This window comes from Artibeus jamaicensis, unplaced genomic scaffold, assembly GCF_021234435.1.
Source record: "Artibeus jamaicensis isolate MK-2021 breed Jamaican fruit bat unplaced genomic scaffold, CSHL_Jam_final scaffold_916, whole genome shotgun sequence".
Lineage (NCBI taxonomy): Eukaryota > Metazoa > Chordata > Mammalia > Chiroptera > Phyllostomidae > Artibeus > Artibeus jamaicensis.
Window position 1 is genome coordinate 36,119,567 of NW_026522059.1, and position 14,785 is coordinate 36,134,351.

Sequence of the window (14,785 nt, forward strand, 5' to 3'; positions counted from 1 at the left end):
GCGGTGACACCGGAAGGGCAGGAATACTGAAGCCACGAGCATGACTTCTGCTCCTATGTGTTTAGATCTAAAACTTTCAAACATATATACTTTGAAGGAATGTTTTCTATTTTTATTCTCAGGGTTAAATTAACTTCTTGATGTGAGACTTTAAATTGAAGGATAATAAATGTTTCCATAAGAAATGAAAGCAAAACTAAATGTTGATTTTTAAAATAAATGTCATGAACCATATTGTTTTAGAGCAAAAATATAGGAAAATGGTTGCATTTCAAGTTATAAAAATATTTGTGTACATGCTGTATAAAACTTTATGAGGTACTATCAGAAGATATATAAAGTTGTTCTGGGTAAAGTATCTCCTTTCATTACATTTCTCAATTATTTACTTTCTTATTTTGGAATTAAAATAAATAGGCAGCACTCTTTGCCAATGGTTAATAAATCTGACCTCAAACTGAAACAATTTGAAAGTGATTACAGATGTGCCAGATTTCACCCCCTGACTGAAAGCTGATGTTTGACAATTTGTGAAACCTGTTTTGTTTGGGTTTGTGAGCACATTTAGTAACTCACGAGTGACTGCCAAGGCTGTAAATGAAGGCTCACAGGGTTTGGAAAATCATCGAGCTCAGAAAACCTGCTTTTCTTTTAGTCATTAATAAGAAGATAGATTGGAGCTGTCCAGGAGTTGGGGAATCATCACAAACTAAGGTCACTCTCACGTTGCTTCCCACGTTGTCTGTTCTGGAGACTCTTGCTTAGACTTGCAGGGGACCTGGGAGTAGGGATCTGTTAAAGTGATCTGATTCTAAACAATGTTGGTAATTTCATTGGTCCTGGAACTTGCAGCATTTCTAATAGGTAGGGGCGAATTTTCCCCCCTAAGTTTGCTGTTCGTCTTGAGCCAAGTCATACACATCAGAGCTCTCCAGGCTTCCAGATGTGTCTATTGTTAGGAATTGTAATCTCTGGGAAGTAATTGAAGGAAGCTCTACTTGTCTGGGTCATTTCTTTTGGACAGTTCAAGCTCTAGTTATTCATGATAATATACCATTTAATGAGAAAGATATATAATTAATTGGAACCCCTCTAATGTCTTGTCTAATAACTATAATTTCAGTATGGCAGTAGTCAAATTTAAACACACCCCCTCCATAAAACCGCAGACATCTTAATGAGTTGACTGAAAAACATCCCTCTTGGTCCAAAACTATACGTGTTCAGTCTTGCCCATAATTGCAGATTGTTTCATCAAAGTATATCTTTCTTTTAAGTGTAGCCTGTTCTTTTTAAAGAAAAGGGGCCATTTCATTTTTTTTTCAATTAATAACAACTTGCTAAGTGTTTCGCCTTTTATCTTTATTTTTTTTTTCCCTCATTATACAGAGAGCAGAATGTTTGTCTAATGAATACGGATATGACTGGACCAGCGATGGGGAAGCCATTGAATCCAATTAGCTCTAGCAGCCCTGCCCATCAGGCCATGTGCAGTGCGAACCCAGGTCAGGACATGACCCTTGGTAGCAATATAAATTTTCCCATAAACGGCCCAAAGGAGCAAATGAGCATGCCCATGGTCAGGTTTAGTGGTTCTGGGGGACTGAACCATGTGTCAAGCATGCAAGCAGCCACTCCTCAGGGTAGTAACTATGCACTCAGAATGAACAGTCCCTCACAGAGCAGCCCTGGCATGAATCCAGGTCAGCCCAGCTCCGTGCTTTCACCGAGACATCGCATGAGCCCTGGGGTAGCTGGAAGCCCCCGAATCCCACCCAGTCAGTTTTCCCCTGCAGGAAGCTTGCATTCCCCTGTGGGAGTTTGCAGCAGCACAGGAAATAGCCATAGCTACACCAACAGTTCCCTCAACGCACTTCAGGCCCTCAGTGAGGGGCACGGGGTCTCATTAGGGTCATCATTGGCTTCACCGGACCTAAAAATGGGCAATTTGCAAAACTCCCCAGTTAATATGAATCCTCCCCCACTCAGCAAGATGGGAAGCTTAGACTCCAAAGACTGTTTTGGACTGTATGGGGAGCCCTCTGAAGGTACAACTGGACAAACAGAGAGCAGCTGCCATCCTGGAGAGCAAAAGGAAACAAATGATTCCAGCGTACCCCAGGGTGTGAGCAGTGAGCGATCTGATGGACAGAATAGACTGCATGACAGCAAAGGACAGACCAAACTCCTCCAGTTGTTGACCACCAAATCTGACCAGATGGAGCCCTCACCCCTGTCCAGCTCTTTGTCGGACACAAACAAGGACTCCGTGAATAGCTTGCCTGGTTCTGGGTCAACACATGGGACCTCACTCAAGGAGAAGCATAAGATTTTGCACAGACTCCTGCAGGACAGCAGTTCTCCTGTGGACTTGGCCAAGCTGACAGCAGAGGCCACAGGCAAAGAGCTGAGCCAGGAGGCCAACAGCACAGCTCCTGGTTCAGAAGTGACTGTTAAACAAGAGCCAGTGAGCCCCAAGAAGAAAGAGAATGCACTACTTCGCTACTTGCTAGATAAAGATGATACTAAAGATATTGGTTTACCAGAAATAACCCCCAAACTTGAGCGGATGGACAGTAAGACAGACCCTGCCAGTAACACAAAGTTAATAGCTATGAAAACTGAGAAGGAGGAGATGAGCTTCGAGCCTAGTGACCAAGTAAGTTTTGTAATTTGTTCTCCCAAGTCTACTAACCCATATCCATCAAGGATTTTCTCCACAGGAGCATTTTGAGTCCTCAGGTGATTAGATAAGAATAAGTCTTCTCTTGTTGTTTTACTTGATTGAAACTGAGTTTGTTCTCACTGAAGCTGTGTGTTCCAAATAGTCTCTCTAGGAAAGAGTGCATTGTCACAGGGCAGGGTTGACTGTTGTTACTGTTCTCGTTTGGAAAAGGCCAAATGGTAGATACTTGAGGCCTTGCTGGCGATACCCTCTGTGCCACAGCTCTTCTGTCCCACTGTTGCTGTGTGGACGCAGCCGTAGACAGTGAGAACAGATGGTGTGTGCTGTGCTCCAAGCACTGATATTGGAGTTTCATACAATTTTCATGCATTGCAAAACACTCTTTTCAACTAGTGTACATTGCAGTTCATTCACCGGCCATATGAACATAGGTGGTGGCAGGGTCAGACCATAGGCCAGCTGTGGTCTGAGCCCTGTTGGTCAAAGGTGCCTAAGTTGGGGATAATTGTGTCCTCAAAATTGGCCCTTGTCAGTACAGACTGAATTAAATGATCTCTTATTTACCTTTCTCCTTTTTTAAGATCAGAGTTTGATTGGTTTTTCAAACCTAATGAAGATCATTGTAACTCTTTTCTCAGCCCAAACTTCTGATTCACGCTAAAGAATTTCTTAGAACATCAGTATAAAAAGTATGTAAGGGGAAATGGATAATAGGAAGGAAAGTTGAACTTTGACTTAGCATTAGTATATCTGAGCCATCATATGTAAATGCAAAACTATCTATTGTTCTTATCTGAAGATTTAATTCCCTGGAAAAATCCAGGACAGTTAACATGATATTCAAAATCATCCTTAATACTCCTCTAAGGAATAATGACATCACAAGGAAAATGTAAACCATTTAATATTTTATTTATTTTTAAAAAATGAGTTATTACTAACACAATGGCTTGGCATAAGGTGTTTCCTGGGGAATCTGTGACTGGTGGGTTAATGGCCCAAGACTTCACCCTGCTCTCTCCTCTCTCCCTCCAAGGCCTGTGCTCTGCCTTGTACTGAAAGTCTTTTAAGACATGATTAGGCTAAAAAGAGAAGGGGCTGCATGGGCCTTTGTACTTTAAATGGTTCACTAATTTGTCCTTGAAACTTGTTTTGTAAGTGGATGCTACATGTCACTGTCTTCAGGAACTAGGTGTGGGTGGGGAGAGAAGAGGGCAGCATCCCTTGCTTTGTGTGTATAGCCTTGAACTTTGCTGAGTCAGCAGAAGCTGAGCCAGAGGTGGGTCTAGGATTGAAACCAGTAATCGGGAAAGCTGAGGCCACCCATGATTGTAGCTGGGCCTCTGTCCAGGTTTCTAATAAGCACTTGACTTTCTTTCTGCTACCATTCCTATAAGGCAGACATGATTTTTAAGCTTTTGTGTCCTTCACAAGGGAAGTAGCCTAATTATATAAACATCTTTGGTATTAACCTGTAAACTTAGATGTTCGTGCAGAATTCTCAATAACAACTATTCTGTAATACTGTAAAATCATTAAATGGGGAAACTGAGGGCTCAGCAGGAAGTTAATAGCAATATCTTGGCTAAAGTGTACTGTAAAACCATATTGACAACTCTTAAGTGTTTTATTAATCTTTTGAGGTTTTCTAGATTAGAGTATACAGAGCTAGTGGCAGTTCAGGGGAGCAGGGACAGATACTGTCACTCGACAGATGGACAGATGGTGACTCATGAGGTCTCCCTAAGCTTAGTGGCTCAGTGGTTGGCCCCTCCCTCCAGAAACAGTTTTGTTTCCATCCCAAGCCTGAGGCCCTAGGGACTTAGAGGGCCAGGGAAGAGGGACACTGTTTGGCATTTCTATATTTAGATATATGATTATTCTCACTTCAGACAAAAACTGACAGTTTTTTTAAAGCCCTTGAAGTTTCTAATTGTTGTTTAGAAGAAACATTTTTCTGACCAAAAGTGTCCCACCTGGGGAACATACAGCCCAGAGTGTTATCAATACAAATCTGTTAGCATTTTGATAGACCAAAAAGCAAGGTACACAAACGCACAGGTAACAGTATTTTTTTCTTAATGAAACCTAGTCTTGGTCTCACCCTCCATACCCTCCCATTTAAAACTCTACCAAAAAAATAACATCAAAAACACTGCAACTTGAAAAGCTACCACAGGAAGTATGCATTACTTAAATTTAGATCAAAGTTAAAATGACTTAAAGGAAAAAACAGTGATTCTCTATCCTCCTGCTCTCCTTCACTGATTCCAAATACAGATAATTGTATCTCTTACAACTGCTATTCACATTTATTGAAAACTTTTCTTTGATTTCAAGGGAATACAAGTTTTTTATTTAGTGAGATAAACTGTTAGCAAGCCTAAAGTGCACAGTTATTGGCTTGTTATTTTGACTCAGAAAAGAGCCATTAACCAAGTGTGTGTTTAACCTATCACTAACTTATTAAGGACAGGAAGTATTCCAATGATGCTCTTATACCTAAAAAGCATTCTTTACTGGTTAGAGTATTTAAACATTTGTTTCTATGGCATTCATAACCAATAGGAAGTAATGACAGCAAAATTTCCAATATGTTTATTAACTTTGAAGTTACATATTTATTTACACAATGGGGCCTGTTGATGCTCCTCCAAGTGGAAATTATATTCTTTCTAATGCTACTGTGCTACTTAGGATAAGGGTTTAGAAATAGTCTAAGAAGAATTTCTTTTTGTTATTTGGTTCCATTAAAGTGGCAAACCATATCTTACCTTATATTGATAGTATTTCCCTCCAAATGTGGTAAATTATATTACCATGTTTTAATGACTTTATGTTAGGCAAATATAGTAAAATTACACTTTTTATTTAAAATTTTGAAAAGATGTTTAGTAATTTATTAGAATTCTTATGTTATAAAATGCATGTGCTATTTATATTTGCTTCAGAGAACAAGTTACTTAACACATGAAAAATTCATAAAACCAGAAAAGTGAAAAATGAAAGAAATCAAGTTCAATTTTCATTTTGTAGAACTTGTATAAAAATCTTTGTGACTCATTTTCTGCCTGAAATAGTTTAAACTAACTATTCAAATTGATGTGGCTAATTTGAGCATTTAGATAGATGCCTAAGCAAAACTCTGAAGTATCTTGGCAAAGCCTTTCAAAGAAAGGCATCAATCTTTGTGTCTCGGGAAGAAATCATGCTGAACAAAGCGGAGAGGGACTGACTAGAAGAACTTTGGATGAGATTTGGAGCTTACAGAGATTTAGGGGAGCAAATGTTTGATCAGAAACTTAATGTGATCAGATCCCTCCCTTCCAGAAATTACTGACTACAGAAAAAAAAGACACGTTTGTCCAATTTTATTACTAAACAACCAAAGGGGTACAGACATTTGGAACTTTATCTCCTTGAAAAGAAACATTTAAAGTAAACTAAAGACAATTAGCTTAATAGTAAATATGTACTCCAAAAATTGACAAGATATCTGGTAGTTACAGGTCTCTACACAACCTACTCCTTTTGAATCTAACACCAAGAAGTTCCTGCATGGTTTTTTAAGACAAATTAATGTTTAGTTACTTGTCAGAATTAGGCTGATCCACAGTTGAACTTGATCAGCTCTTAAAATGGAAAAGATTAAAATTTGAAGATCAGTTTTCATATATGCTTTTTAAAATGAAAGTTAACCAAGGAAAATGATGGATTTTTATATTTCTAATTATTTGAAATAAAAAAATAAATTGATTTAAAGCACCAAATATATTTTAACACTGTATGTGAGCATATACGTAACATTAGTTATATACAAGGTCCAGTAAGGCCTATTTGAATGTGGTTGGTAAGGTAATAATATGGGTGTATGGGCGTAATAATTTATAGTTTTCATTTGAACATTTCACCTAAAATGTCATATGGTATGCTTGAGTGTGATATTGTTATGCTTATGAATTACATGCTTATGAGTTTGTAATAAAGAAAAGAGGGTGTTATTTGTGCTGAACCATTTATGTATGCATATATAGTACATGTATATGCTAAGTGCAGCATATATATTTAACATTAGACTGATTTTGGACTCGTATAGTATTATTAGAGGAGATTACAAGTTTAAGAGTACAGTATTCTTGAATTCTGTCATTAGAACTTTTTGAAACTCTATTCCTTGTTTGAGATGGATGGCTTCAATTATTATAATTTTATTGGCATGGAAACAGTAAAGGTAAAAAAGGCAGGAGTCTAGACCCAGACTGTTGTTAACTGGTAGTATAAGAACTTTCTCTAAATCGTGTCTTGGGTTGAGGGAAGGCCAGTAGGAGAGCACCCACTGAGGAACACGTGATCTATTTTATGAATATTTATATGAACCAGTTTATTCTGGATGCTTCTCATCCAAGGCAATCTGCAAAGCTTTCTCAAGAAGCAGCTAATCACTTACAACAGCTACCTCCTTCTCTCTCTCTCTCACACACACACGCACGCACACACACACAACGAACTCCAAGGGCCACTTTCTAAAATGCTCTGCACAAGGCAGCATTGTGGTGGGGGCCTTGGTTTCCTGGGGCAGCCACACACTCGGTTTTAGAACCTTTTTCTAATCTCCATAGTTTTTTCATGACACAGCTATAAGACTATCACACATTTTTATGAATCATTTTTGAGAAATTAATAGAAATTATAAGAATCTCTGTGAGAAATTTAGCTTGATCCTGGGAAAATTTTTTAGATTACAGATAAATCTAGTTTAAAGAATTCATCGGGTTGATTGAGTGGCTATTACTGTGTTTCAGACAATAATTATGTTTATACTGATCTCTGTACCTTCTGTATTCAGCAAAACATCATAAAGATAGATTTGCAGTGGCCTCGCTTTACATGTACATTTAATTTACACAGAGTCATCTGTACTTATTCAGAGAGGAAGAAGAGGTGGCTATGAAATGGTTATGTAAGTAGTGTGAGCAGTTTTGCCCCGCCACTCAACCCACTAGATATGTGCCCTGGTGGGCCGATCCAGCAGGGCACGACAGTTTACTAGGTTTTGGTTCTCTTGTGCCCCAAATGTTGTGAAAATGTAGCTACAGGCTTCTAAGTGCAGCGTGGCCCCTACAGAAACTACATCATTCAAGTCTCAGCCAAAGTAGCCGTAACGTGCTTCTTCTCTGGAGGAGAAGCTGGCTCTGTGCCCTTGGAGGGGATGCCTGGTGAGGTGCCTTCCCAAGGAGTTTCAGGGACCGTCTTGTCTGTGTCTGTCTGTGCTGTGGGATGCTGACTTGGCACCTAACCCTCACCTAAAATGTGCCTCTCCCATATCTGATGCTTCTGTGTTTTGTTAGAAATGCTTGCTAAACTAACTGGAAAATGTCCTCATAATTGCGCTAACAACCCATTAGGAATTCCCTGGAAAATGGATCCCTTTCCATTTGCCATAAATTGCAAAAACATTACCAAATCCATCCTCTACTCAGGGAGTAGGAATTGTATATAGGATGAAACTATAAGCCCTTCTGCTTAACTGTACCTCATATTAGATGTAAAAAATTCATTCAAGTTGCCAGTGTAAGCAAAAGGGTTAGTCACGACCAAGGATTCAAAAGTCCATGCAGTGACTTTGGGGAAATTGCCTAACTTATGTTCTCCCTCCTTCACATCAAGAAAATCATTCTCACCACTTTCTTCACTAGAAAGTAACCCTAGCATCTAACTTAGCCATTTCCTTGAGTGGTTGGTACTGACTTAAATATTTGGCACATGAGTCCTTTCTACCTAAAAGACTGTGAAAATCAGTTGGGCTTTATGGAAGAAAAGCAGCAGACATAACATGGAGGTGATGTCTACCTTATTATTTTAATGTTGGTACTTGAAATGAAATTATTTTCATAAAGGAAAGCCCCTTTAAAAACCATTTTTATGGCTTCTATGAAGTCAGGTAGGTAGGTGCTGGTCTGGGAACAACCTGTTTTACCCTGCTTCCCTATACTTTGTCACCTAGACTGGTGAGTGACTGAGAAAGCCAGTGTTATTTGAAACTGAAAGTACAAGCAGGAAAAAACACCAGTCACATTGAAAAGGCAGTGCTTAGCTGTTCATGGTTGCCACAAGCTGATTTTGCATTTTACCCCCTGCTCTTTAGGGGTGGGGGGTGGGGGGAGTCCTAAAAGGGAATCACCATTTACTAAGTACTGATACAGTGTAAATTTGGATCATATTTTGTACTAGCATTTGTTGTTGTTGTCGTTTCTTAGGGAAATTAACCACAAAACTTAGATCTAGACCGTAGGTCTTTGGTTAATTAGAAATATGCATATTCATGATTAATTGAATTATTAGCATAGGGGGAATTTATAAATTGCCAATGAATCACAATGCTGGAAGAGAGTTTTCTTTCTAATTCAGTCATCTCTCTTTTTGCAGATGAGGAAATTGAGGACCAGGAGATTAAATTCTGGTTTTTGTTGATTTAATTTTTAAAAAGATCTGTTAACTGTTGGCCCAGTGTGGGCATGTATCTGGATCTTGAGCTTGGCTGTGGTGTCTTATACCAGCTGGGTCTGTAATTGTAAGGGGGCCTGTGGTTGCCCACTCTTAGAGTGGGACTGGATAAACTCTTCTGTTGTTAACTGCAGCCTGGCAGTGAGCTGGACAACTTGGAGGAGATTTTGGATGATTTGCAGAATAGTCAATTACCACAGCTTTTCCCAGACACGAGGCCTGGCGCCCCTGCCGGATCAGTTGACAAGCAAGCCATCATCAATGACCTCATGCAACTCACAACCGAAAACAGCCCAGTCACACCTGTTGGAGCCCAGAAAACAGCATTGCGAATTTCACAGAGCAGTGAGTATGAGATATTGATAGTTATGTCATATAATCACCATCAGAAAGGGGGATTAGTAAAATCTGATACAAACAGCCAAGTCCCCTCAAGGTTTTTCTGGTCAGATAGCACCATCTACTGTCCTTGTCCTTCAAAACAGTATTCAAAGTGGATTCGTGTGAACATGGCTTCCCAGCATTCTCTGGTAGTTAGTTTAATCGACGTGGACTGAGACTGGCTGACCTACATAGATACAGTTCTTTAGATGACTGTCATGTTTCCCAGCATGTCAGTTACTGCCTTCAGAAATGGAGTTTAAAGTAGGTTTTTATGTGTCTTAATAACTGAAATTATAAAAAATTAGAAAGTTATGCTGACTTGTTTAGATTAATATAGTACTAAAAATTTCTCAATATTTAATCATGGGAAAGGACTACACACATTAAAAATACCTTGTTCTATCTCTTAGGAACCCTCACATAAATATCAATTTTACATGGAATTTTACCATAAATATTTTCTAAGTGCATTTTAAGTTTGGTTAGTTTGATGTAAAGCTTGAAGACCTTAGACTATCATATAAAGTACATATTTATTATTTATTTTTATTTTAAACTTTATTTAAATAAGTTTAAGATGAAATCTTTCTTCACTATGAACATTTGATAGTTGCCTAAAGTTGCCCAATAGTTTGAATGGAAGAAAATGTTATTCCTGGTCCAGGGACATAATTTATAGAAAGATAGATAACCTCCTCAGAGTTCCATTGGTGAACAGAATGATTTTTTTCCTCTTCCCATGCAGTTTGGCCCAAAACTTAACATTGGTTCTTAAACTAGAAATGGTAATTATCGCCAAATCACAGGATACCTCTATTTACTAGGTCTTTTCTCAAGTGATTCCTTATCATTCCAAAAAGGGTAAAACAAAGTAGAGGCATTGCTGTTATCTCTTAAACCCACCTATTTCTCAGAGAATGGAGGGTTTCTTACGGACTGTGGGAGATGACAATGTCAGAGAGCTGCGAAGTGAGTAAGACGCACACTAGAAAGTCGATGCTTCTTAACCAACGGAATTAAAGAAGGACAAACTGCATGTGAACTCGTGGTGTGTCCTCCATCTTTACCTCCTAATAGTATTCACATTACTGAATGGTAACCACACAACTACACCTGAGGAAGTCGTGAATAAGCATATATATATATATATATATATATATATATATATATATATATATATAATTTAAATTCCATGCCCTAATTCTTCTGCATGTTTTATTTCTGCTACTGATTATTAAGAACCTTTTCTTTTAAATGTTCTATTCATACTATGTTTATATAATGCAGAGAAAGTAGAGTATCTGGTACTATTTAAATTGGTGGTATAAACTGTAATTTATAATATCTCTGCACTTTTAAAGTTTCATAGCATTGCTATCAAATTACTGTTTGTCTGTGTAATAGTACAGTGCACTGGTGTATTGCCTGTTGCACAATACTTTCTTGGGAACTAACCATAAGAATAATTTAAATCTATATGTATCTGGAATTCTGAAAGTCTGTATTTAGAAGATTAAAGATTACGGCCCTAAAGCTTTACTAATTAATTCAGCAATCGGAGTCCACACTTGAAGATTTTCACTTTCAGTGAAATTTGATACTTTTGACCTAATGTTACTCCTAGGAAAGTCCAGGGAAGACATGATATTCCAACCACATGTTTCTGGGTTTGGCGCTGTATACAGGAGATGTTTGTAGCTTTATAACTGCGACAAGGCAGTGCTCCTAAATTTGAACAATATACCATGAAAAAGAACATATACTTAGCAAATATAATTGAATATTAGAAATCAGTATTGAGAAAAATATATGGTGATAGATGTTCTGTTTTTTCTTCTTTTTTTTCCCCACAAGAATGTAATTAAATTAGTTACCTGTGGATTAGGTTATGAGATTTTGATGCTGCATCTTTTGTCTATGAATTTATCTTTTATGTAGGCAGTTGGTCCCTGACATGCATATCTTTGTTATTTTACAGATGACATTTTCTCTAAACACTAATTCTGTTACAGTTCTTTTCTGTTATCTAATATTAATCTTTAATTTTCATCTGTTCTCTCCTTAGCTTTTAATAACCCACGACCAGGGCAACTGGGCAGGTTATTGCCAAACCAGAATTTACCACTTGACATCACATTGCAAAGCCCAACTGGTGCTGGACCCTTCCCACCGATCAGAAACAGTAGTCCCTACTCAGTGATACCTCAGCCAGGAATGATGGGTAACCAAGGGATGATGGGAAACCAAGGAAATTTAGGGAACAGTAGCACAGGTAAGAGTCACTGTTACTTTGTTGGGTTACTTAATAATGTATTTATCCACATCAAACTAGTAGAATTCTTCAAGTAAAATTTTTCATGTTAGAAGCTAACATCTGAACATAGGAAAAGTCTACAGATTTTCACCATGAGAGTGGTGTATGAAGCACTGGAAAACCTTACTGTAAACTGACCATTTTATTCTGGACCATTACTTTCACAAGGTTGCAAATCGTTAATCCTCTTACAACATAGGCTTATTTTACTTCTGTCCCAGTTACTGTTCAAAACATTGTGGTGGTGTGTATAAAATAATTTGGTGCTTGTCAGCTTTTTGTGATAATCTGCTGATAACCCCAAAACTTCCTATTAATTGATAATTTGTGTTTGGAGATTTTTTTCAGAATGAAAGTTTAAAATTCAACCTACCTTTCATACTTGGAAACAATACAATTCTCCTTCAGAACAATATTAATTAAAATGTAAAACTTTAAACAATAGTATGCCTGGTCTGATAGTAACTGGCCCAGGACTTTGTTCTGGAGTTTCCTGTGATCTCTCTGGTTTGGACCTTGACCTGCTGTAACTCAAGGTGTCTGCCAGGTCACCCAAGCACATTCCTAAGTGGTAGTCACTATCGTAGCAGCCACCATATTCCCAAATCTTCGTCTGACTCAGGCTGGAAGTCAGTGCAGCCGCACTGGTTGATGTAAGCACCGCGTCCTGTACCCTACAGTATCTGTTCATCATACACATAGCAAGCATACTGACTTCCTCATGAAGAACTGCTCACAATTTATAGCTTTCTTCCTTTGTCAAAATGAGGTTCTAAAGACAAACGCATTGAAAGAATAGATTTTATCAAAAGAACTTACATTGGTGGCTGTTTAATTTGGGGGATTTCTGTTTTTAGCTTAGTATGTAATTCATGTAAATATTTGCCATGTAGATAGTGAACTGAAAATAAGAGTTCAGTTTAAGGGGAAAAGATTGAAATGCCTGTGCTTCATTGAAAAAGTAAAAAAGACCGAAAGAGACTACCCCAGTTATAATTGCATTAATATTGTTGAATTATGGATGATTTTTCCTTCTGCTTTCTAGACTTTCTATAATCTTGTCATAGTATTTACATAATAGATTTTTGGAAAGCTAAAATGCCTTTTTTCCCATAATATCTTTATAGAATTTAAATCTAATCTTGGAATGGTTTTTAAAATACATATTACCATAATATTGTTCTAATTTTTTCAGTTTAATTAAATTAAATCACCCTAACAAAGGTGATCACTCTTAATCACCCTAACAAAGCACATCCTCATTTCACCAGTGAAAAACCATCATTTTTCTCTCCATTTCTTAAATCTACCCTATTTTTAGTTGTTTATTATAATTAAAGTAAATGAAATCCAGCAAACCATCTATTTGAAAGCAAACTTTTATACATCTGTCATAAAACAATTCCAAATGAAGGGTCCTCACTTGGGGTTTTTCCAGAACCTTTAGAATATAAAGTCTTAGCAAATCTTTGGCCATTGCCAGCATCCCGGGGACCAGCCCAAAGAGAGCAAACTCTTGATCCTGCTTGCCAGTGTTGTGCTCTTACTGTGATGTGTGGTCAAATAGCTATTGATATCTCAAGAATGAAAGAATTTGTCAAATCTGTCTTAACCCATTCTAGATCTATAATCAGGAGTATGGTGGTCCAGGCATATTGACGTAGTAGGAGTTCTCTGGCCTTGGCTTACAAAGAACTGTAGTAAAAAGATCTGGTAATTTCCCTGTGCTTTAGAGGCCCTCTGCATAATTTTGAAACTTAACAACTGATAATACTCTGAAAGGGATAGGCACAGGCTTCACGGGATATTCTCTGTGATTATGGTTTGATTATCAATTTTTTACCTTGTTCCTCTTAGCCTCACCTCCCTTTTGGAAAGTAAAGCACTGACGTGTGTATCAGCTAATGTGATTCACTTCCTGAGGAAGGAAGTTGGGGTTATCCACACGCCACAGCACCTGTTTCTAAGTACATATGGGAACAATTTTAACAGCTTTTCCGAACTATAAAGAGTGGCAGGTCCATGTTATTTAAAAAAAAAAAAAACTTTGTAATTGCTAATTCTTAATTCTTAGCCAAGGGTTCGCGTCTGTCCCAGTGAGGGCCTTAGCTATTGGCTAACTGCGTATCACAGAGTGATTATCTCATTCAGAGTAAGATCATCAGGTGTCCATCCGTGCTGAGATGTTTTCAGTTCCTGCAACTCGCGTTTCTTTGGTTTGCCTTCAGGGATGATTAGCAGTAATGCCGCCCGGCCCACTGTGCCGTCTGGGGAGTGGGCACCACAGAGTTCTGTGAGAGTCACCTGTGCAGCTACCACCAGTGCCATGAACCGGCCGATCCAAGGAAGTATGATTCGGAATCCCACCACCAGCATCCCCATGAGACCCAGCAGCCAGCCTGGCCAGAGGCAGATGCTCCCGACTCAGGTCATGAATCTAGGTAAGGCAGTTCAGCGCTTGTGGCTTTTATCTTTTATGCTTTCTTAGAGTAACAGCTCCGTAAGTTTTTTTCAAGACAAGCTCCTAATTTGCAATTTAGGTAATTGCCCCATGTCAAGCTGTCACAAGTGGGATTTTGCTGCAACTCTGTATAGAATCTTTCAGTTACCTAACAGAACCGACTACCTTTATGATGTTTTATTTTTATTAAATTGTCTAATTTCATCTTTGGGGGGAGCGAGTTAGACCATCACACTATAAGTATTATATTTTGAGAAAGTGTTTCAGTGATGGAGCAGTGGTTGCTGACTCTGGGTGAATATCAGGGTCATCTCAGGACCTTCCAGCGCCGATTTCTGCGATGGACTCGACTCTATTAGACCAGACTCGCCCGTGTCCTCATCGAAGGTGCAAGAGCTTATAGAACATCTCAAGAATTGTGAGGATCAGTAGAATT

At 38.4% G+C, this 14,785-nt stretch overlaps 1 protein-coding gene across 5 annotated transcripts in view; it reads left to right on the forward strand.

Annotated features, from left to right (window-relative positions):
* The window catches only part of NCOA2 (nuclear receptor coactivator 2), a 290,146-nt gene that overhangs the window by 245,850 nt on the left and 29,511 nt on the right, over window positions 1-14,785 (forward strand). For all 5 annotated transcript variants that reach the window (XM_053660857.1, XM_053660858.1, XM_053660855.1 and 2 more), the window contains 4 exons: window positions 1,390-2,659; window positions 9,325-9,535; window positions 11,640-11,846; window positions 14,117-14,329. In XM_053660857.1, the coding sequence (XP_053516832.1) occupies window positions 1,390-2,659; window positions 9,325-9,535; window positions 11,640-11,846; window positions 14,117-14,329 (1,901 nt within the window). The remainder of the gene's footprint in view (window positions 1-1,389; window positions 2,660-9,324; window positions 9,536-11,639; window positions 11,847-14,116; window positions 14,330-14,785) is intronic.